The 24,864-nt window shown below is 39.5% G+C and overlaps 1 protein-coding gene across 3 annotated transcripts in view; it reads left to right on the top strand.

Annotated features, from left to right (window-relative positions):
- The first annotated feature begins 449 nt into the window (after nt 1-449).
- The window catches only part of nf1a (neurofibromin 1a), a 127,124-nt gene continuing 102,709 nt past the window's right edge, over nt 450-24,864 (top strand). For all 3 annotated transcript variants that reach the window (XM_063494311.1, XM_063494312.1, XM_063494310.1), the window contains exons 1-7: nt 450-688; nt 12,590-12,733; nt 16,639-16,722; nt 18,236-18,432; nt 24,110-24,216; nt 24,369-24,436; nt 24,563-24,638. In XM_063494311.1, the coding sequence (XP_063350381.1) occupies nt 629-688; nt 12,590-12,733; nt 16,639-16,722; nt 18,236-18,432; nt 24,110-24,216; nt 24,369-24,436; nt 24,563-24,638 (736 nt within the window). In that variant the 5' untranslated portion in view covers nt 450-628. The remainder of the gene's footprint in view (nt 689-12,589; nt 12,734-16,638; nt 16,723-18,235; nt 18,433-24,109; nt 24,217-24,368; nt 24,437-24,562; nt 24,639-24,864) is intronic.

The following is a 24,864-nucleotide window of genomic DNA, read 5'->3' as shown; positions in this document are numbered from 1 at the left end:
TCTCCTGTGAGGCCACTGATACTGGTAAACAAAGGCACAACTGTACGAGTTTTCTAGCGTCTGTGAACAGAGTTCTAGTTTGAGAGATAACTCTTTATTGTCATTGCACAGTCATACCTAGTACAATAGTACAACGAAATTGGAAAGTGTCCAAACATACACACACACACACACACACACACACACACACACACACACATATATATATATATATATATATATATATATATATATATATGTACACACACACAATCATATATCAATGTATATATATATATATATTTATGTGTATATGTTAGCATAGCATACCGTGTTACATGTAGCATACATGTTGCATAATGAAAATCAAAATGATGATGAATCTTGAAAACAGTGCCTGGAAGTGTCCTTTTTCATTACGGCTAACTTGACCCTGCACCGCCCGCCCCCCAGTCAGTTTCTGTGAAGAAGACTTCCGGTTGTGTGTCATGGCGGTGGGATGGTGAATCCTAAAGAAGGAGAAAAAATCTCGCCCCTTTCGTCCTTTCCCACAGATTCAAGAGAATTTCCATGCATTACTAAGCCCGTCAGCTGCGGTCTTGCATCTTGGATTTAGCAGCAGAGGGCTGCGGTGTCCGTCCGCCTGGTCATGGCGGCTCACAAACCAGTGGAATGGGTCCAGGCCGTGATTACTAGATTTGATGAGCAGGTAAGATGGGCTCATTCAGTAGATGGGTGTAGCAAGCTTCGGTAGTGTTGACGCTGAAGTACTCTAATTAACGTAATATATACAGCAACGAGGTGTTTTGAAAATCGAATTAAATACCGATTCATTTGTCAAATGTACTTTCTCCACTGAAGTGTACTGTGTTTGCTTCTTCCAGCTGCAAAACACTGAAGATGAGGTCTTTCTAGCTAGCGCTGTCTCCACGATCAGTTAGCACGTTTATCTCATATTATAATTGAGCTGTTGGGATTTGCCTGTTCCAGTGGGGAATAATGTTAATAAAACATTATATCTAGAACATTTGAACCAGTGAAGACACGTCTGTATGTCATTTAAAGTTGATCTGTCGTTTTCTCTCTTGTCAGCTAGGTAGCTAACATTAGCAGGCCTAGCTTTCTAATGTAAACAAAAAAGATGTGGCTGGGGTAGCACACTGCATCCAAAATATCTTATGAACTTACTGGGGTGTGAGTACTAAAAGTTAATGCGCCTCTTTCTAACAGCTATTTTCTTAACAGTTACTGTGAGACGTCTGCTTTTCTTTATTTGTAAGAGAAATCCATATTAGTTTATACTCAAAACTTAGCTCTTGTTACAATGTGTGTTCGTATTAGTTATTTCCTATAAGTATGACATATCTACGAGGTCGACAAAACATGCATCAGCTGTTTACAAAAGAAAAAAACCTCCCAGTCAGACAGTAGTCAAAGTTAATTTTGGTAGATTGTGATTGTGAAACGTAATTCGCTTTTCTTAAGTTGTCTTGGGTGTTAGTTGATACAGATCATGACTTGTACATAGGATTTAGCAGCTTAGCCTGGATTACTACCACTGGAAAAAGTGGCTTTCGGTGTTACATCTACTTGTTAGTTATTATTGCACCAAACCCCAATTAAAACCTCACAGGCAACAGTCTGTGCTGAAATACACACAGTTTGTCATTGACACTATTACATTTTGAGCAATCTGAGCGTGTTTGGAGGACACTAATAATAATAATTAATAGAAAAAGCATTTAGTGGTCAGTGTTTATATTGCTTACTGCCTACCTTGCTTTTTTTTAAAAAACAAAAAAACAACAACCTTTGTCGTTTTTTGTTTTTTGTTTTTTTTGCATATTTGTCACACTTACATGATTCAGAGCAAATTTTAATGTTAGACAAGGATAACCCAAGGACATCTGGCCCTCCTTTTTCAATTTACCTAAACCTATCTAGGTCTATGTGGAAAAAGTATCTTTTCTTTTTCTCTTAATAAATTAACTCATTATTTAAAAGCCTTTGATTTTTACTTATATTTGTCTAATATTACATTTTGTTTATATATATATATATATATATATATATTAAAAACTTTCATTTTAAAATGGCAGTTGAAAATTTCCTTGTAGACAAGCATTTTGGCAGCATTTGAGGAATGATCTATGTCCATACTTGAAAATTAAAAGGTGACCATTACGGTTAATTGACTGGTCACGCTATCTGCATGTATAAAATAGACATGGACAACAAAGCCAGCAAGCAACCCTTGTAATTCTTTGTGTGCTGATTTAAGCACTTTGTTTTTGTTTCCTTTGGAAAAGAGTCACAAGATACTGATGTGACAAGTCAGTTGAGGAAACATGATTGATAAGATCCAATCAGGAAGCACATACATGTGTCTGTGTCACTGTTTCCAAAAGTTTCTTTATGCTTGTTCAGACCGGGGAAAAAAAACAGGTAAGCAGTTTTCCCAAGAAAACTAAGTCTGAATTTTAGAAACCAAGACTTGTGTGGATGGTAGCTGTAAACCTAGCAAAAGTTACTAATTTAAAATTATTATTATTTTTTGACTATAAAATCAAAACTGTTAAAATATCAAAGAAATTATTTGAGATTACATAGATTTTTGTTAAGTATGTTTGTTATATGTGGTCAGTTTTTGGGTTGCTACAGTGAAGGATTTTCACTTCCCAAAAAATGTCAACATTTTGAAGTATACTTTTTTGTACTAGTATAGTTAGTAGCAATTACAATGAAGCTTTAAAATAAACAGGAAAAGAAAAAAATGTAATGAATAAATATTATATAGCATTTCTATCATTACTGAGACCAAGGTATTGAGTCTGACAAATACTTGATGAGGTGCAGATGACTCTTTTTCAGTTGCATTAATTTTTATAATACAGTAGAAAAGAAAATGGATTAAGTGTGATTGCTGTGATGGTGTATATATAGCAAGAAACCAAATGCTATACCACATCAGCACTGCTGGAAAATGTTTTCAGTTTTTATGTTACTGGTTTAGTAGAAGTGGGCGAAGCAATCCAAATATCCCTAGTATAGATACTAGTTTGCTGATATTGGTATCAGATTGATACGTGATCGGCTCAGAATGTAGCCATCTGAGCTTGCTGTCCATACCTGAGGTCTTGGAAACTACCAAACAAAGACTCACAGCTTTGGCCAGCCGCTTGACGAGGTATACCAGAGAGATTGAAGGCAGAAGAATAAACTAGCTGTTCTCCACAGAACCATCCAAGGTATATTCCCAGTGGCAGGGCAACAATATGACAACAGCTCCACAAAGGGTGGAGACTGAGCAATACTGGAAGAGCATATGGGAGAAGGATGCAACACATAATGACTACGTCCTGCCCGTGATCAGTAGGGGTGCAACGATACACAAAATTCACGGTTCGGTTCGGTTCGATTCTTTGGTGTCACGGTTCGATATTTTTTCGATACAAAAAAATGTTCATGCTTTTTTAATTTGTCATTTATTAAAATTATAAATATATATTTTAACTCAAAAGTACAGTTTTTAAATTTAATGTTGCTGAAACGACAAAGTAATAAAAAAATAAATATCTGATCGAGAAATCCCTCATCTTTGGAAAAGAGAGTTTATTACAGAGAAATGGCTCTTTCCAAAATAAAAGCTATACTATACGCTTCTTCTGGGGTATACTCTCAGCAGCATATTAAACATATCAGGTCCCCATAAGGAGAATCATGTGCTAACGGCGGTCTAAATGACTCGGGTAAAGTCTGTAGCATGCGTGCTTGTTGTTTTTGTCTGCTTCCACTTGTCTTTGCACTAGGATGATGTCGGAGTAAATGTGCAGTCATATTCATTGTGTTCCCACTAGTGCTGTCAGCGTTAATCTGAAATGACGTTAACGCCACAACACGGCAAATCTCCGTTAACGAGCTACCGCGGCTGGACGGCGTCAACACGTTAACAAGCTAACTGCGCTAACGCAGTAGTTCCCACCCATGTAATTGAGCATTGCGTGGCACATCCGACATACTGTTTTACTTTTGTCCATGATGCGCTTACCTTCAGGGTCATACTTCACATGAAGACCAAAATAGTTCCAAAGGCCATATCTGAATGAGGGTGGGGGAGGTTCAGTTTGCTATGTTGCAATGAGCTTAGCTTCTGTCTTGCTAGCTTGCGCTGCGCTCAGTGGATCTGCGCTCGACAGTGCAGCCTAGGCGGAGTAGTCGAACGCAGATCCACTGAGCTCTCAACACAGACAGCATCGTCAGAAGAAAAGTTGATAAAATAAATTAAAAATTCTGTATTGTTCGATACACATGCGTACCGAACCGAAAGCACTGTATCGAACGGTTCAATATCGATACGAGTATCGTTGCACCCCTAGTGATCAGGTACCCTGCTGGGATAATAAGCTGGCCAAAGGAGGAGGTAGAAGCCACTGACATCAAGACCAGAAAGCTCCTGACCATGCATGGAGCATTTCATTCTAAGTCTAGCACAGTGAGGCTGTATGCTAAGCAGAAGGAAGGAGGCTTGGGACTAATGAATGTAAGTTCCCATGACCAACCGTGTGCTCAGTGAATACCTCAGGCAGCAGAAACCCAAGAAGGAGGAGGAACCATCATGAAAGGACAGGCCCCTGCACAGTATGTACCTATGGCAGATAGAGGAAGTGGCTGACATCAAGAAATCCTACTGAAAGACAGCACAGAACACAAGATGCATAGAGGCTGGGGTCTGTCACACCAGGCAATATTCTAGGGGCAGGATGTGTAAAGATGCCCCTGAGACAATCCAACACATAACAGCAGGGTGCAAGATGCTAGCAGGCAGGGCATACATGGAATGCCATAACGAAGTGGCTGGCATAGTATACAGCAGGGGTCGGCAACCCTGGGCACGCGTGCCAGCTGTGAAGGGTTAACTAATGGCACAACAGGCAGTGAATTAATCGGAGAAGGTGCATTAAAAATAAATGGCCGGGCCAGCGGTGCACATCGCACATTAGCTCGCATAGACACATTAGTGTCACATGGAGCTTGCATTTTCACCTGCTGGATATCACTACCTGACTAGTTTAACTGTCCTCAGAACATTGCAGAGGCATTATTGACAGTATTTGGCTCTACATATCTGTGTGAGCAGATTTTCTCTCACACGAAGAGTGTCCTCAGGTAGCCGTCTGAATGCTGGACACTCGGAGACCTGTGTTTCTGAGTGGGAGACCAGAGATCACATTAACATGTGTATCCCTGTATTAACAAACATGCCATATTGGCACAGTTTATTTTTCTTATCACTGTTGTGAGGAAACCATAAATAGCATTTGCATTTTCTGTTGTACAGTTCATTTGCTGTTATGGAGTTCTTGTTATGGATAAGAAGTGTCTTTTTTTTTGTTTCAAAATAGCTGATAACTATTTGCTGATAGCTGCCAACATCTGCGAACAAATATAATCAAAATGGGAGATGCCCACTAGGGTGGTTGAGAATGACTGAGTTAAGATCCTATGGGACTTCCAGACATAGATGGACAAAATGGTGGTGGCTAACCAACCGGACATAGTGGTGGTAGACAAACAGAAGAAGATGGCCATAGTGGTAGACGTAGCGATACTGGATGACAGCACCATCAGGAAGAAGGAACACGAGAAGCTGGAGAAGTACCAAGGGCTCAGAGAAGAGCTCGAGAAGATGTGGAAGGTTACAGTGGTCCGTATGGTAATCAGAGCACTCAGTGCAGTGACCCCCAAGGTAGGCGAGTGGCTCTAGTAGATCCCAGGAACAGCATTGGAGATCTCTGTCCAGAAGAGCACAGTCATAGGAACAGCAAAGATATTGCGCAGTGCCCTCAAGCTCCCAGGCCTCTGGTAGAGGAATCGAGCTTGAAGGATAAAGACCAAGAGGGGAATTTTTTTTGTCCTAACCCTAACCCATTATGGGACTCCCCTAGCAGCCTAGACCTAGGATTTAGGGTGACCTGATTAAGCCCTAACTATATAGTTCATCAAAAAAGAAAGCTTTAGGGCTAATCCTGAATGTAGAGAGGGTTTGTGTCTTTCAAATCCAAATTGTCTCCCAAATGTCTTTGTGTTGTCTTCTTCCCCCTCACTCCAACTGGTACAGATAGCTGCCCCTCCCTGAGGTTCTGCTTCAGGTTTCTTCCTGTTAAAAGGGAGTTTTTCCTTCCTGCTGTTGCCAAACCTCATAGGGAGTCATATGATTGTTGAGGGGTTCTTTGTTTTCTTTGCGTTATTGTAGGGTGTTTACCTTACAATATAAAGTTGCCTTGAGGCAACTATTGTTTTGTTGTGCTAGATAAATAAAATTGAATTGAATAAATAGTGTAATAATGAGAAACGACAAGGAAAAAGTATTGAACACACTTACTGAAATTTCTTTAATACTTTGTAGAAAAGCCTTTGTTGGTGACGACAACTTCAAGATGCCATATGTTTGGAGAAACTAGTCGCATGCATTGCTCTGGTGTGATTTTGGCCCATTCTTCCACAAAACCAGTCTTCAAATCCTGAAGGTTCCGTGGGCCCCTTCTATGAACCTGAGCTTTAGTTCTTTCCATAGATTTTAAATTGGATACAGGTCAGGTGATTTGCTGGGCCATTCTAGAACCTTTATTTTCTTTCTCTGAAACCATTTGAGAGTTTCCTTCCCTGTGTGTTTGGGATCACTGTCTTCCTTAAATGTCCACTCTCATTTCATCTTCATCATCCATGTAAATGGCAGCAGGTTTTTTTTGTTTGTTTGTTTGTTTGTTTTTGTTTTTTTTATCTGGAATGTCTTTTCTCTCTTAGTGCTCCACAAGTTATCTTTGGCTCTCAAACAAATCTTATGATAATTATTTTCACACCTCTGTATGAAATCTTGGGGGAAGCAGTTGGTCTTGACTAGTTTATAGTGAAGTTATGTTCTTTCCACTTCCGGATTATGGCACTAACAGTGCACACTGGAACCTTTAGTAGTTTAGAAATTCTTTAGCAACCAATGCCATCAGTATGTTTTGCAATAATAAGGTTGTAAAGGTCTTGAGAGAGCTCATTGGTTTACTCATAATGAGAAGTTTCTTGTGTGACACCTTGGTAATGAGACACCTTTATATAGGCCAGTAGTAAACTAGATTATATAATTTGCGCTAAGTGACAGGACCGTTTTCTAATTATTAATAGATTTTAGCTGGTTTAATGACTTTCCATTTCCCTGTTTATTTTTTCAATACATTTTCCTTGTGTCATTTCTAATTAGGGCAGGGGAATATGGCCAAAAATATTTATCACAATATATATTTGACAACGATATAACTGATAGAGATAACGATATAACTGACGATATAATTGACACAAGACAAAATACTTTACAACTTCACAACTTTATTAGTGCAGAAAACCCCATCAATGTATTTTCACTTAAACAAGCAGCTGTTTTTTATGTGCATTAAAGTTATATAAAAATTTAACAGTGCAAATGCAAATTCCTTGCTGACAGTTTAACCAAAAGGCATTTCCAGTGGAAATTGGCCGACATATCCTCAGCATAACCATGTATAATATCCACAAAACTCAAAAAGAGGTTATACACACACAATGCAGTAATATTATGTTGAAGCACAGTACATATTTCTCCGCGAGGCTCCTGACTACGATAGCCGTAGTGCTCTGACAATCCATCAAGCGGTGCGGCTTCGTAGCTTAGCAAAGTTGTACTAAAACATTTTGAAAGATTTTTGAGCGCCGTGTACCACATAAAATCGGTTTGGTAATAACGACGGCCCGCTAGCATGCTCTACCAAAAAATATGCTTTGGTGTGTATCTGACGGACGAAAGCCAAACCAGCTCCACCCACTGAAGTTGCAGCATTTTTACAAACCAATTCTGGTTCATCTGTTTCATTCAACGATCCACTTTCGCCCTTCTCATTCTCCGTCACCGCCATGCTTTTTCTGCCATGTGCTAATGAAAACAAAGGCACTGCGCATGCGCGTTTTACCCATATTCTATCGCGATATTTCATTTTCTTATCATTGCCTCACATTATACCGGTATTACCGTGAACGGTATGATATGGCCCAGCCCTATTTCTAATTATTGGACATAATTTATCAGTTTGATTTCTTTACATGTGTGGATTGGATGGGTTGTTATCAACATCTAGTGAGAATTTCATATCAATATCACCTTTAGAAACGTGTATATGTATATTTACTTAGAAAATTAGCAATGTGTTCAAAACTTATTTTACCTGCTGTATACTGCTATATACTGTCAGAATTATTTTCCCTGCAGGGAATTAAGAACCTACTCTTTTTAGGAAACCATTTCCTGGTAGTCCAATTCCTTGGAATCGTTGGTCTGCCTGCCTATTGATTCTGCTTATTGGTTTTTGTGCTTGCTTGACAATCAGGTGATTGAGGAGGAAAATAGCAATGCAGTGGATATGGACATTTATTTTTATTGCACTAAAGGACGAGAGCACAATGGTAAGGTGGAAAACTGCATCCAGGACAGAAACTAGTGCATTATGCTGCAACTTTAGTTCTTTGCACGTATCTGCACAGACAACATAGTAATGCTAAGCTAGCCAAGAACCCAATGCTAAAGCTGAGTGAATGCCGATCCCAGCAGCAAGACCCTTAACTTCTATAGGTAACAAACAGATGAACAGTTAGGCTGCAGCCTCCCTTTCTAGCTGTTCATGTTTCTAATGCGGAATCACTTTGCGTCTTTGCTTTCTGCAGTCAGCTTTGTATTGTACTAAGAGAAAGATCTTAGTAATTAAGTAACGTACTGCATTACTTTTAAGAAAAGTTTTCTGTGTAATATGTGCAATAATTACTACTTTGAGTAACAACTCCAACACTGATCAAAACAAAGAAGGGTGCTACCCTAACAAACATGCACAAACATTTGACCGAAAAGAATGCAATTTGCATGCAATGTAATTTTTTCTATTGCTGCTTAGCAATGGTGGTTACTCTCAAAATGGAGCCAATGAGAATCAATAAGAAATCGAATCGATAAGTGATGTTTATAATGGAATCGGAATGGGGAATTGAATTTATCAATTCCCATTCCTAACTACAGATGTGGTGTTTAGGTTTAAAGTGATGATGGAGAACTATAGAGAAGGTCAGAAGGCGATAGACTATATCTTTGTGGATCTAGAGAGAGCATAGTTCCACAGGTGTGGTACTGTGGTAATAGATCAGGAAGTCAGGAGTGACAGAGCAGTATGTCAGTGTGGTGCAGAACAAGGGAGGACAGAAAGCCAATAGTGAGGTGTGTGGTAGGTGTGACAGATGTGTTCAATGTGGGAGTGGGATTACATCAGGGATCAGCTCAGAGAGGCTTTTTGTTTGCGATGGTGATATACAGGCTTACAGATGAGATTGCTGGTGATATAGCTGTTCTCACTGTTGACAACACTCCCATAACTTTCCACTTTTATTTGTGTTGCCATTAGGGATGTGCAATATGACCAAAATCTCATATCTCGATATAAGACATCTATCGTCCCGATAACGATATAAATCAGAAAAATGTAACATTTTCTGTAAATTCTGTGAATCTCGGGCAGCTCGACTTACGTGAAGTGTTTCCAGCTGGGCGTCGTGTACCTGGAGTTTTAACCGATGGATGAAACGATACATTTTTAGACATAAGTTGTAACAGCCGCCGTTTTCTTTGTGAGTATTTATTACACAGCGTGCTGCGGGGAAAAGCCTGTTCTAACGTTTGAGTCTAAGGTTTATTTTTTAGCACCTGGCGGCTCTTTTTTGCTTCTCATCCGTAAACACTCTGCATACTCTTTCACGTCGTTCAGTTTATTTTGAAAAGTCTCAACATGATCTTGAGCTTTATTGTGAAAGGTTTATGTGGAAAATAAACAAGCGGACACGCGATGGTTTTACCGTAGTTGTTGCTAACGACAACGCATAAAAACAGGCGCTTGTCCGTCCGTAGTGTGGTTATATTACATATAAGAGAAAGAGAGAACTTTAAGAAATTAATTTAGCCACTACAGTGACCATCAAAACGATGAAAAAATATTGCCGTAAACAGTTTATTTTGCGACACCACGAAACAAACGATAGCGTAAAATGAAATGATAGATGTTTTTATGTCGTCATCCGATATATATCGTTATATCGAACAGCCCTAGTTGCCATATAATTTTGTGATTGGCTGACAAGGATAATTGAGGATGCTAGGGGTAGGATGAGATGAAGGCAGATGATCTGCTGTGGCGACCCCTAAAGGAAACAGCTGAAAGGAGTAGTAGTACTAATACTATTGCAGCAACAATCATAACTTGTATGTTGCTGTTCTCTTGGCAGTGACATTTTCTGAATTGCCTATGTACTTTGTATCCAGAAAGAATTTAGAAGAATGGGAGAAACTGCCCAAGATATAGATTGGCTATATATATGGTGGATGTAAAAAGTGTGCACACCCATGTTAACCCAGGGTTTTGTGATGTTAGACCACAGTAAACAATTTCAAAAGTTTTCCCACCTTCAGTGTGACCTATAGCCTGTACAGTTCCCGGCGAGTTTACATGGTATTAAATGACTCTCAAAAGCTTATGAAAAGACTAGACAAAATCTGGTCAGGGAGACCTACACCAGCACTGAAGGAAATGTGAATTATGACGAAGAATAAAAACAGCCTAATATTCAACATGAATAAATGTCTCATTAGGACATGCATAATATTTTAGCTAAAATACTTTGTCACTGCACACACTGACATTTTAAATTTAAAAAAGCCTTAGCATTTGAAATTCTTAACAGAATTTAAGGACTTTTACAGACAACATGCAACAATAGCTGCAGATTGTTTTTTGTTGTTGTTGTTTTTTAACTCAATGGTTGAAACTGAAATAAAAATTAAGTGTTTACAATTCTGATTCCATTTTTAGTTTCTTTTTTTTTTTAAACAGCACAAAGGGCCAGTGATGATGAGAATAGTGCTGCACTGCACTAATCATGTGGTTGGAATAGTTACAGCTACATGGGGTTAGGTTGATGCTTTCTTAGCTGGTAGCGGCGTATGTGTTGATCTTTGAGCTGCTGCGCAATGGTACATTACAGCAAGGTATAAGACTTAAAATGAAAACGTAAAATGTTAATAAAATCTTCAGCTAGAGGGCACCTCAGCATACACAGCCTGAGGCTCAAAAGACTTCCTTGTTTTTTTAACATTTTATGTTGCATACATCTTTCCACAAAGGCAGGTAACACTTGACAAGGCATGATGCCAGTATCGAAAATATCAGATTTAAGCAGCCCAATTAAGGTAACTGACCCTCATCACCAATTTCTTGGCTATAAACATTTTTCTCAGACAGTTTTTTTCTAGATGCACACAGTGTAGCGAGACAGCTGAACGCCTGTGTTCACTACCTCATCAAACTGGTGGTCGCACACCTGATCCATATATGAACTTCACTGAGCCAGTGCTGTACTTCATCTGCTGTTTCTTTCCCTTGGCGCATAAACAGATCACAATCAAGTGTCAGTTGTGTTTATGTTCTCCTTCATTTACATTTGAAAGTTTGATAGAAATCTGTACCAAGGCGATATACAAAGTCTTTTAAAAAATATTTATTATTTTGATTGTATTTGTTGTTTTATTTCCTATAAATAAGAAAATAAATGCATGAATATTAAAAAAAATTGTAAAAGTGAATATCCATGATGCCCTTATTACAATAATCATGTTTGAACAGTTCATTACTGGATGCAACTAAAAAGACTATGGTCGGAGCAAAAGAGGAGTTTGGCAGAAATGCAATCTTGGGTCAATCTTGGATATCTGACAATAGTTTATTTTTGTTAATGTTGGTCTTGATAATAATAACAATGAACAAAAAGGTGATACATTTTATATTTATAAGCATACATAATAGTTCTGTAAACCATAACCTGCACCCAAGATAGGAAAAACAAGAAGTAGAAGCTGTAGTCCACAACTATAGCAGTTGTCCATTGTTTTCACACAATAGCTTAGGGGCAGTTTAAAAAGAGACATAATTTTAACAAGAGGATCTTTAAATGAATGCAGCCCAGAGGAAAGCGATTAAAATTAGAAGAGTATATAGCACATCATGCAGGATGGATAAACAACATACAGTGTGTAGCTTTAAAGGCTAAGCCTGCCAAAATGTTCTAGGTCAGCGGTCCCCAACCTTTTTTGCGCCACGGACCGGTTTGTACCCGACAATATTTTCACGGACTGGCCTTTAAGGAGTCGCAGATAAATACAACAAAATGAAACTAGTACCGGTACCGAAAAAAGAAGATTTATTCATAACACACGTGAAAAGACCCAGGAAAACCGAGTTAACGAAAAAAACGATAACAAAATAACGCTAAAAACCGATAAAAACCCTGAAAACCATACATTTCACACCCGAGTCTCAACTCTCGCGGCCCGGTACCAAATGACTCACGGACCGGTACCGGTCCGTGGCCCGGGGGTTGGGGACCGCTGTTCTAGGTGAACGGTGTTCTCTAAATTTTTAGTCAGGCCATGACAGAAATATTTTATTTACTGAATGTCTCACCTCTAATTTTATGGGGGGTTTTTTGTTCTTTTTCTCAGCTTCCCATTAAAGTTGGACACCAGAACACCCACACCAAAGTCAGCACAGAGCACAACAAGGAATGTTTGATTAATATCTCCAAGTACAAGTTCTCCCTTGTCATCAGTGGTCTTACCACCATTCTCAAAAATGTCAATAATATGGTAAGTGCATTTTTCTACTCTCCTAGTCATAATAGTTACATAGTTACACACTTTGAACAAATCTTTTTGATTGTTGATGTATGTTGCAGGATGTGACATGTGTTGATCAGGCTTGTTGTGGTAAACTGCAAGGCTGCTTGATCAGACTTGTATCGGGGCAGGTTGGAGGTCAGTTCAACACTTAAATGGGGCATAAAACGCTACAAATGTAAAGGCTAATTTACACCATTGAGCCCTGCTCTCAAGAACCAACATAGATGTAACACTCTGTGAAGCTGGACTTAAGAAATGTGCTTACTGTCCACTTTCACTCTCTGTGTCTTTAGCAGTAAGGGGCTGTCTGTTGTTCAGCTAGCTGCACTCAAAAAGGAAAACCCAGCTGTTAGCTGTAATATTCGAGTTTGTAAAGCACTTTATAAATGAGGATTGTGTAGAGTAGAGCCTGAGTCACCAGACAAGCCGGAGTCCAACTTTCCTGCTTTTCCCCACCAATCCGATTTTACCGAGCTCTGCAATCAGCTGGCCAAGCAGATGTTTGCAACATGCAATCAGCGCTATTTTATGCAATAAAATATTCTCTATTTTCCCAAGCAAAGCCAAACAGTGTACAACATCACAGGTTACTACATGCGTATATCACCAAAAACTGTTTCCTACTGATGACGATTGGAAATTCTAATATCCATCAGCATGTCCGCAGGAAATCTCCATGTTACAATATCCTTCAATTACATTTGGGATTCGCTTTTCCTCACTTCTGATATGAAGTAAGTCGTTTTACTTACTTCATATGGGGAATTATTTTTTCCCACATCATCAGTGAGATGATCAGTCATCAGTGAAATAATGTGGCGAAAAAAAACAAAAGATCTCCAAAAAGTGTGCAAGGGTCTCTAATATGAAGAGTTGGACAGCACCAGGCCCCGACATGGTTCACGCCTACTGGCTGAAGAAGCTGACTACCAGGATATACAGCAGAAACCCAAGAAAGAAGAGGGAGACGAGGAACCATCATGGAAGGACAGGCCCCTGCACGGTATGTACCACCGGCAGATAGAGGAGGTGGCTGATATCCAGAAATCCTACCAGTGGCTGGACAAAGCTGGACTGAAAGACAGCACAGAGGCACTAATCATGGCAGCACAAGAACAAGCTCTGAGTACAAGATCCATAGAGGCTGGGGTCTATCACACCAGGCAAGACCCCAGGTGCAGGCTGTGTAAAGATGCCCCTGAGGCAATCCAGCACATAACAGCAGGGTGCAAGATGCTAGCAGGCAGGGCATACATGGAATGCCATAACCAAGTGGCTGGCATAGTATACAGAAACATCTGTGCCGAATATGGCCTGGAAGTTCCGAGGTCAAAATGGGAGACGCCCCCAAGGGTGGTGGAGAATGACCGAGCTAAGATCCTAACTACCAGAAGGCAACATTGCATCCTGTGGGACTTCCAGATACAGACGGACAAAATGGTGGTGGCTAACCAACCGGACATAGTGGTGGTAGACAAACAGAAGAAGACGGCCGTACTGATCGATGTAGCGGTTCCGAATGACAGCAACATCAGAAAGAAGGAACACGAGAAGCTCTAGAAATACCAAGGGCTCAGAGAAGAGCTCGAGAGGATGTGGAGGGTGAAGGTAACGGTGGTCCCCGTGGTAATTGGAGCACTAGGTGTGGTGACTCCCAAGCTAGGCGAGTGGCTCCAGCAGATCCCGGGAACAACATCAGAGATCTCTGTCCAGAAGAGCGCAGTCCTGGGAACAGCTAAGATACTGCGCAGGACCCTCAAGCTCCCAGGCCTCTGGTAGAGGACCCGAGCTTGAAGGATAAACCACCGGAGGGACGTGCTGGGTGTTAGTTTTATTTATTTATATATATATAAATAAATAAAACTATGTGTATATGTATATGTGTCTGTGTGTGTGTGTGTGTGTGTGTATGTATATTCTCTCAAGAAAGACAAAACCTTACTTTTACTTTCTTAAACATTCAGGTTTAGGTTCACAATTTGGATTGACCGAGAGCACTGTAGTTGTTCGGTAAAGAAAGTAAATTAATCCTCAAAAATACAACTTGCCTAATAATTGTGCACACAGTGTACAAAAATATAAGAAAGGCAAACATTGGAAGTAGTGCATAGACAAGGGTTACTTAGGCTACGTTCACACTGCAGGTGAAAACGCATCAAATCCGACTTTTTTGACCCTATGCGACCCATATCCGATCATGGTATGACAGTGTGAACAGCACAAATCCGATATTTTCAAATCCGACCTGGGCCACTTTCGTATGTGGTACTGAATCCGATACATATCTGATGTTTTAGAAAGCGACTGCTGTTTGAACGGTCATGTCGCATTAAATCCGTCTTTTACGTCACTGACACAAGACAGACGCCAATTACCAGTGCCGGAGAAGCGCCCGAGAAGACATCGTGAACGCTTCCTGGCCATCCAGTGTAGATGTTAGTGAAACTGTTGGGAAGACAATGTTGGAGAAACGGGAACATTTTATTTGTACTGTATAATCTGCACCGCTCCTCTCTAAAACAGCAATAAGGATAATTATTAGGCCATTTGTAAATAACAAAATAACTTTATAACTTAAAGCAAAATTGGGAAACGTAAAGTCCGAAACAAGTCTTTATATTAAGGGCAATCAGTCAAACAATACTGTTTGGTCTGGGTCTAAACAGAGCGTGTTGTGTATGACGTCTTCTTTTGTGCATGCGGGCCGCTTTGAGCGTTCACACTAGAGCGCGTTTGCTGTCACATTTTATTTGTAGTGTGAACAAGCAGACAAAAAAATCGGATTTGATCAAAAAATCGGAATTGAGCATTAAGACCTGCAGTGTGAACGTAGCCTTAGACCTTGGCCCAGATTCGTGAGGTGAGTGAGTGGGGTGTGGGGGGATAACGTTTGTTTACAGGGGGAGAAGTTGTTTGTGAGTCTGGAGGTGTGGTATGGCAGCGGGTCATGCGGGTGGTGGGCAAGGGGTCACCTGTGATGGCCCTGGTTTTCCTGAGACAGGAGGATCTGGTAATGTTCTCCAGAGGTGGCAGAGGGCAGCCAATGATTTTTCGGGCGATGTTAATTACCCTCTGCACAGCCATCCTGTTCTCAGTAGTGGCCCCAGTGTACCAAACACCCAGGCAGTAGGAGATCACGCTCTCCACTGAGGAGCGGTCCTCAGTCCGGACTAATTGAGGCTGGTTTATGAGGAAATCTTTAAATTTTTGAAATAATATTAATAAAACATAAAAATATATGGTCCAAAGTTTGAACATGTATAACAAGTGCTGTGAAATCCAAATAAGTTGAGTTTGTAAGTTTGTAGCTTACTTTGTTGTTTGTTTTGTTTTTGCACATAGAAAAGTGCAAGCGAACTGAAATACGTCACGACTAACCACATGGTAACATCCAGTCTTCTTATTGGCCAGATGTGTTAGGGGCAGGGGCAACAGTGCAAATACAGGAAGGTGCTGACAAAGGTAGTTGTCCAAGTAATTATCAGTAAAGCAATGCACCTTGTTGCTTCTCAGATTAACCCTTGATTGAGTCTAAGGCTAGTTACTACAGTTCATGTACTCTGCTCTATGGTAATCTGTCACATAAGATAAGATAAACCTTTATTAGTCCCACACATGGAAAATCTTTTGGTCATGGTAGAAAGTACAAGTTTAAGAGCAGTAAAACTTAAGAAAAACACAAAAGAATATGATAAGATAAAATAGAATAACATACTATTCCTCAAGAATAAAAATATCTGAAAAAATTAAGTTCACAACAGCAGAAAAAAGAATGAAAATTTGATTTAAGCAGACTAAAAAGCATAGGTGTGAAAACACCCTAAGATTTAAGATCTAATTCAGTGATGTTATGACTGTGCCTGTCTTCACAGCGGATATTTGGAGAAGCATCTGAGAAGAACCTCTACCTCTCTCAGCTCATCATTCTAGATACCCTGAAGAAGTGCCTGGCTGGGGTGAGCTTTACCCTCTCACAATATGGTTTTGTTCTGTCGGGAAAAAAATTCACTTGAGCAAACTTAGTTATGTCTAAGTGACCTCATCTTATTGAAGACCATATCTAACTAAGGCAACATTGACTTGACAGTGAATTTTTCTTTCCGTAATTTGTCAGTAGATGGCACTATAATACAGTGTAGCGCTTGTGATCTTGAGGGCCAATTAAATGAGACAGCCTAACCTATGAAGTGCCACTCCTGTTGCATAGCAGCTGTGACACTAGCAGCTTTGTTCAGCAAAATGTAGATAATGTAGTTCATGAGACTTGCTTTATTTCACTTTGACTGTATAATATAGATATAATAGAGCTTACATTAAGTATATTCATTTTAACACATTAAATATATTTTATTAAAATTACCGGTGGAATTGGTAGAAGTTAACTCGGTTGATATATACTGTGCTTCAGTAAAAATTTGAAGTACATTCACTTCCATTCCATATCATTTTATAACTTCTTCTACTCTACTAGGCTTCATCTCGGAGACGAATGTTGTTCTTTTAATATATTTAAATATATTGTAACCACTACACCCCAACGCAATATGTGTTTAGTTTGTTTAAGTCAACATGTTCACTGGATAACTTTGTATCACTGGAACACTCTATTCACTTGTTAGACTCTTGCAGCAATATTTGGCTGTAGAACAAAGGAGAAAATCGAGTAATAAGTCTAGTTACAAACTTTGTCAGTACAGGAAAATCAATTTCTTACCATCTAACAGGGGATTTGTGCTTATGTGTTAAATCTAGACCATAGGTTGTTAACTGCAAACCCCTCTGAAGCACAATGACACCAAGACATTGGGTCAAACTTTTCAACCAATTTCTTTAGCAGTTCTTGGTGCTAAGAGTGCCAACATTCGAGGGCCATGTAGGTTTGGGGCACTTTTTTGCCTTAATAAATTAAATCATTTAGGAGCTTTTTGTATTTACTTGGCTTATCTTTATCTAGTATTAGACTTTGTTTGATGACCTGAAACATGTGAGAAATATATGACAAACTAAGAAATCAGGAAGGGGGCAAATGGTTGTAATAGTATATAGTGCAAGAAGATCAAAGATTTGATTTGACTTTGTGTGAGTAGAAACTGTAACAGACACATTGAATATCTGGGGTATAGTGGCAAGTTGTTGTCCGTCAAATTTAGGCTTCACTATCACTACTATTTCTACTACTATTATATAGTGTAACTCAGAAATTATTCAGTGTCTCTGTTGCAGTTTCTCCTCATGCAGACACAAACCCCTAAGTACACTTCTCTTTCATGAATCTTGCTCCCCATGACCCTGGGATTGGTTTACCTTTGGCTTTCACAAAAATGACTGAAGCCTGGTACTTCTCAGTAGTTTGTGCTAGGGCTATGTTTGTAATTTCAAATAGCTTCCCAATCAAAATGCCATTTCACATCATTGAAACATCATGTAGCCCTTTTGTTGATTGCCTTCCTCTTTGTTTTCCCTTCTCAGCAATCCAAGGACTGCTTGCGTCTGGATGAAACCATGCTGGTCAAACAGCTGCTGCCAGAGATCTGCCATTTCATTCACACGTATCGTGAGGGGCACCAGCACCAGCATGCTGCTGAGCTACGAGCCTCAGCTTCGGCTGTTCTCTTCTCTCTGAGCTCCAACAACTTCAGCGCCGTTTTTAGCCGCATTTCGACCAGGTAGCACATTCACCTAAGTCTGTCATTTGTTGTGTAAATATATAAAATGAAAGGAAATAAACCAGTGGCATAGAGGGTTTGAGGTTGAAAAAATATATCAAATCTTTTAATGAGTTGAATGAATTTCTAACGCTTTTTTAAAAAAGTGTGAATTTAGTTCAGTGAATTAGATAATTATTAGTTTCAAACGTGTCTTTGACAGATTTCTGAACTGTTTGAAGGTCTAATAAAAAAATTAAGCAATATATACGGTGCAAGTATTCACAGCACTTTCTCCAAAAATTTTACACACAATACCCTGTGACAAAGTGAAAAAAATTCCTTGAAATTCTTGTAGACATATTAAAAATAATATTGCATAACAGAATAATCATGGATTGGAAGGCTTGACATGGATTGGATGGATTGACATCATGGATTGGCTAGTGCTCTGACATACACTGTCATCAATGGGAACTTTATATACACAGGCGTGTGTCTTTCTAAATCCAAGTCCAGTTGACTGAATTTATACCTTTATGCCAGGTGGATTGCAATCAAGTTGCAGATGATCTGATCTGATTGCATCTGACAGATGATCAATGAAAACGATGCACCTGAGATCAGTTTTAAGCGTCATTGCAAAATGTGTCTATACACACACACACACACACACACACACACACACACACACACACACACACACACACACACACGGCTAGACCCCTCATGCTAACCAAGCCTACCGCAGACATGAGTGACAGAGATATATATGAAGCCATACCGGCTCGGAAGTCGCCTGGATTAACAAGGTCCGCATCAGGTGTCGAGGAACCAGGGCATGCTGATTAGAAGTTGGGCTACTGGAACCAGATGGCATCGGTGGGCAAGTGACGAAAATAGAGCGCTATTTGAATGCTACTATGCAAGTAACCCCTGCGGAAGGGGTTACATGAATAGGATGAGGACCTTATGGAGTCTTCGATACCCAGCATCCACATTAACGACGAAACAACTAGTAGCTCTGTTTTCCAACATTCGGAAGAAAGGATTGCTCTCATGGCTAGAGATTCACAAGGTACAACACTCATGCTACAGCTGTAGGGGGCGATTGAAGAACTGACCTAAAAGATAAGATCATGGCGAAGCTTGAAACCTGGATCCTCTGTAGCCGGTTACCAAGACTACGTCAAGTACACTTGGAAGATCTAGTAGATGATGTAAATGCAGTACCAGGGACGGACACCTAGGGCTCCGATTACTAATGTGACCACTGTTAACTTCACCCTCCACATCTTCTCAAGCTCATCTCTGAGCCCTTGGCTCTTCTCTGACTTGAATTTGACTCAACAAATACTTTAAACATATAGCATGGGTCCAGAGAGGGACACATTGAGCACTTGTGAACATTGTACGTCTATGTAAAACTATATATTCAGCCATGTATTTTAAAATTTACCAAAAGCTTCTATGGCCATTACTTTAAAATATAAAGCCTTTGTAACCACATGATTCTTTTTAATGCACCCTGTATTATTATCCTTAATAATCCCTTGACTTGGGGCTTCAGGCAATAAACGTGCCAACAATAAAAAAATTTTTTTGGGGGATTCTTGTTCAGTATGTCTCTAGGCTATATTTAGGTCCATTAGTTATTTTTGCCTCTCTATTATTGCACAGTGGAAAACTATCGGTGTTTGGCCTCGCCAAAGCCCAAACCTCAAAGAAGAGCTTTGTAACATTCTTCAAAAAGCCTGTGGAACTATTCCTAAAGACTAAATAAAGAAATAAATAACAAGAGAGTTCAGGCTGTTCTTGCTGTATTGAAGTACAAAGGTAGTCATACCAAATTTAGATTTTATCGTAAAACCGGACTTATCGTGCTTGTTGTTTTCAACATGTAGACATCCATTCGGGACTACAGAAAGTTATAGAACCTATAGTGCTAGTAGCCAATTTAAGTTCAATAACGGTTGCATTTGATTTTGTTTAATAGGCACACTCTAAGTGTTTTATTTTTTGGTATTTCAACCTAGTTGATCTTCTGACATACATCACGAGATAGAAGGATGAAGCACCTGTACCTGATGGCTTCCTGTTGAGTTCTATAGACATTTCTGGCCAACTTTTATCTTATTATTTATTTTATTACAACAATTTTAGATTTTAAAGCCACCTAGAGAATCCCACCAAGTATAAATCAAGCTTTCATCACACTGCTCGTGAAACTAAACCCACCCAGCAATCTAATTATTGAGTTCTTAGCTTTTGCATCTGAGCTATGTAAAATCATACCATTTGTTATTAATCCTTTCAGAGAGGTTTTATTAAAGGTAAATAAATCTAAGACAACAACAGGAAAAAAAAGCCACACACATCCTCCAGGGCCAAAAAAACATGAACATGGAAAAGAATTAAGTTTGTTCTTTTCAACCTCAAATTTCCTTACTTATTCCATCTAGTGTATCATGTTTTGAGCACATGTACTCTTCATTGTACAATGAAATACAGAGCGGTGCCATCTTATGTCACCTGTGAAAAGTCACATGACCACGACACACAGTAATAATATGCAATCAGAACCATGTCTTACGAAAGACAGTCGATAAATAAATCATCTACGAGTAATATATATTGGCTTGGTATAAGCCAGAAAAATCAGTGCCTCCACAAACCAAACAACAAACAGAAGGGTATGCAGAATGTTGCAGGAAGTATCTAACAGGAAAATATTTGATACAATTGGTTACACAGATATCAAACCTACTCACTCAAAGAACACAATAAGTAATGCACTCAACCGTTAGGGCCTGTATGCACGCTCACCACGCAAGAACTCCATTGCTGTAGAAAAAGAATGTTGAAGCGCATTTAGAATTTTCTTGAACAACATTTAGACAAGCTTGTGAAATACTGAGAGAACATAGTATGATCAGATGAGACCAAAATTCTCTCTGAGCTCTTTTGTCAGCCCTTGGTATTTCTCGAGCTTCTTGTTTTCCTTTCCTCTAATGTCGCTATCGGTCTGTATAGATACATCTGTCGCTACAGCCGTCTTCCTCTGCTTGTCCACCACTACTATGTCCCGATGGTTAGCCATCACCAGTTTTTCTGTCTGTATCTCTAAGTCACACAGGATCTTAGCTTGGTCATTCTCAACCACCCTAGGGGGAATGTCCCAGTTTGACTTGTGGACTACCAGGCCATACACAGATATTCCTGTATACTATACTGTACACAGATGTTCCTTTTTTATGGGCCAGGACTCGCGATGGAAGATGCCAGAAAGGAAGCAGTCAGATTAACCTCCAGCTGAAACTCTGCATCATTTATCCACGATATCCAGTAAATCCACGGTAGGGCTAGCCTTCTTTTGGGCCACTCCACTGAAATAAAATGCTGAATCGCCAGAAGTATGACCCAGACTGACTCTGGTGCAGTAAGTCAGACCAGCTGTTTAAACCTAGTTGGTCTCAGTGACAGCTCATTTGGGTGTGAAATACAATAAACAAATGAAAGCTTCAGGATACTTTGATTGAATGTGCTGGGCTCATTTCCTTGTTTTGCTTCATGGGGATCGGAGAAGCTGAGGTAGAGTTTTGATTTTGCGACTTTTTTTAGTAACAAAGAATGAACTGAGGATCTGATATGGAATCCACTCTGGGTTTTTTGTCTTCACTTTTGTGAGTGAACTCAAGCAACTCCTTATTACTGATGTTATGGACTCCTTGTGAAATGAAATTACTGGTTAATGGCATTTTGTATTGTTTTTGTGGGTGAGTGTTGAATATATTTCTTAGTGTATAGGAAATTGCATTGGGTTTGTTTTCATTCACTGTTTAGGGTGTTGTGTCTTAAATGTACAAACATCCTTTGTGTGGTTAGCATTTTAAACTGAATCAATTTTTTTTTTCACGTACGAAACCTGGCTGGTACCTCAGAAAAAAACTTACTTGTGAGCCTCCTTGGCTAAGCAAACTTATACCAATAGGTCTGTATATAGTTTATGTTCTCAGGTCAAGATGTACTGGATTATAGTGCAGTGGAGGTCTGTGATTTTCATTATTTAATAAGATGATTTCTAAGTCAGTACACATAAGGGCATCATCTAAGTGTGTCTTGGTGTTTGGTTGGAACCAGATTGAAAGTTTAGTGAGTTGATAGCTTTCTCTGCTGTGTCTTTTCTTTCTAATGGTGTAATGTAGTGCATGCATAGTTTATTCAGAAAGTATTCAAAGCACTTGTAACATGACATAAATGTGCAACAAACTTTCTCCAAAATGGATTAAAGTCATTTTTCACCTCGGAATTTTACGCACAGTACTCCATGATAACAACGTGAAAAATGTTTGCTTGAAATTCTTGCACAAGTATTAAAAATAAAAAACAGAAATCTAACTTGTGCATAACTAATCACAGCCCTTGCCATGACATTCAAAATTGATCTCAGGTGCATCCTATTTCATCCTGTGGAGTCGACACACTACCATTTAGTGGCATAGGACCATGGCCTCAAATTTGGAGGTGCTAGTTATCATTCCTACTGTTGCAAACTTTGCTGTGAACCGCTCCAGTCCAAACTGGAGCACATGAAACCAACAGAACTACCTCATCTGCAAAAAGCAAAGATTAAATTCTGAGGCCTTTTATCACCTGGCTATGGCTATCCCTCATATTCCCAAAACACCCCCCATAGGATACCCCGAAGGTTGCAGTTGAATGCTTTCTCCAACTCCACAAAACACATGTAGACTGGTTGCGTTCAATCTTCCACACCCCCTTGAATATCCTTGTGAGGATAAAGAGCTGATCCAGCATTCCACCACTAGGACAAAAACCTCATTGTTCCTCCTGAATCCCAGGTTCAACAAATGGATGAACTGTCGTTTCCAGTACCCTGCCATAGGTCTTCCCAAAAGCTGAGGAGTGTTATCCCTCTATATTTGGAACACACCCCCCCATCCCCATCTTAAAGATTGGATTGAATGCCTATCCAGGGGTGCTGCTGCAGAGGTGTGTCAGCCAAGACAACCGTGGCTTCGAGAAACTTGGGGTGAATCTCATCCACTCTAGAGGTCCTGCCACCAGAGAATTGTTCAACTACCTCAATAACCTTACCCCCAAGTCAATTGTCCCCCTCGTTCTAAACTCTGCTTCCTCTATTGAAGATGTGTCAGTGGAGTTGTGGAGGTCCTTGAACTATACTTTAGCCAAGATTCAGATTGCCAGGACCTCTGTCTTTGACTCTTCAGGGTCTGCTCTTGATGTTTCCTCCTGAGACTTGGGCCCGGCCACCAGGTCTCTCCTTCAAGCGCCCTCCTAAGACCTGGGTTCAGGGTGGGGGGCTGCTAGTAAACTAGTCTCGATTTATTTGAGTCTTGATTTATTTCAAGATGTGGAGCATTTACAAATTATGGGATATGTGTCATGTATCACACATTTGCTGAATATAGTTGATAACTCATGAAATTTTTATAGTTCTTTTTTAATATGATTATTATATCAAATTAAGTTTTACTGGCATAGGGTCCATTCCTATAATATTATAGGGTTATGCTGTAGTATGAATAATGAATATTCAGTTATTTGGTCAGCAGAGAGTACCTCTGATTTCCAGATTAATGTTTTAAGCTCTCTTTTCTTTATGCCTTGTTCTTTGTAACTGCTGAACAGCAGAATTCACTCCTTGTCTTTTCAGGCTTCAAGAGCTGACCGTCTGCTCAGAGGATAATGTTGATGTTCATGACATAGAGCTCATGCAGTACATCAATGTGGACTGCTCTAAGCTGAAGAGGCTGTTACAAGGTTCGTTTCTAATGCACTTACAGGTTTACATTTGGGGCTATAATATTTGTAAACAGACTAAGGAATTATTAGAAGAATAAAATTAGTTTTTAGTGAGAAATTATGAAATAGAGATGTTAAAGAAAAAATTCTGTTTGGCTTTCTTCTCTTAGAAACTGTAATGAAGTTCAGAGCTCTAAAGAAGCCTGCCCAGCTTGCAGTCATCAGCAGTTTAGAGAAGGTAATTTTTTCTCTTTGTAAAAGTGCAAAATAATTTTAAGCATGATATCAGTGAATAATGCAAATGTGACACTTCTTTTTCTTTTTTCCCCTTCTTTTCTTCTCTTTTTTGCTTCTTTTTGATCAGGCGTTTTGGAACTGGGTGGAGTGTTACCCAGATGAGTTCACCATGCTGTACCAGCGACCACAGTCAGATATGGCAGGTATGAAAAGAGTTAACTATAATATTAATATATAAGATGATGAAGAAGAAATAATTACCCCCATATCTGGGAAGTTATTTTGTTAGAACGGTTGATATGATTATGTATTATTACAACTGTTTTTAGTAATAGTAATAATGAAACACACACACAAAGACAATATCAAACAGCTATCTTGTAGCAGCTGAGCTGATTTAGTCTGTTAGAGAAAAAGCTTCCATGCCTG

The sequence above is a fragment of the Pelmatolapia mariae genome, linkage group LG14 (assembly GCF_036321145.2).
Source record: "Pelmatolapia mariae isolate MD_Pm_ZW linkage group LG14, Pm_UMD_F_2, whole genome shotgun sequence".
Taxonomy (NCBI): domain Eukaryota; kingdom Metazoa; phylum Chordata; class Actinopteri; order Cichliformes; family Cichlidae; genus Pelmatolapia; species Pelmatolapia mariae.
This window is presented reverse-complemented; position numbering and strand designations above follow the sequence as displayed.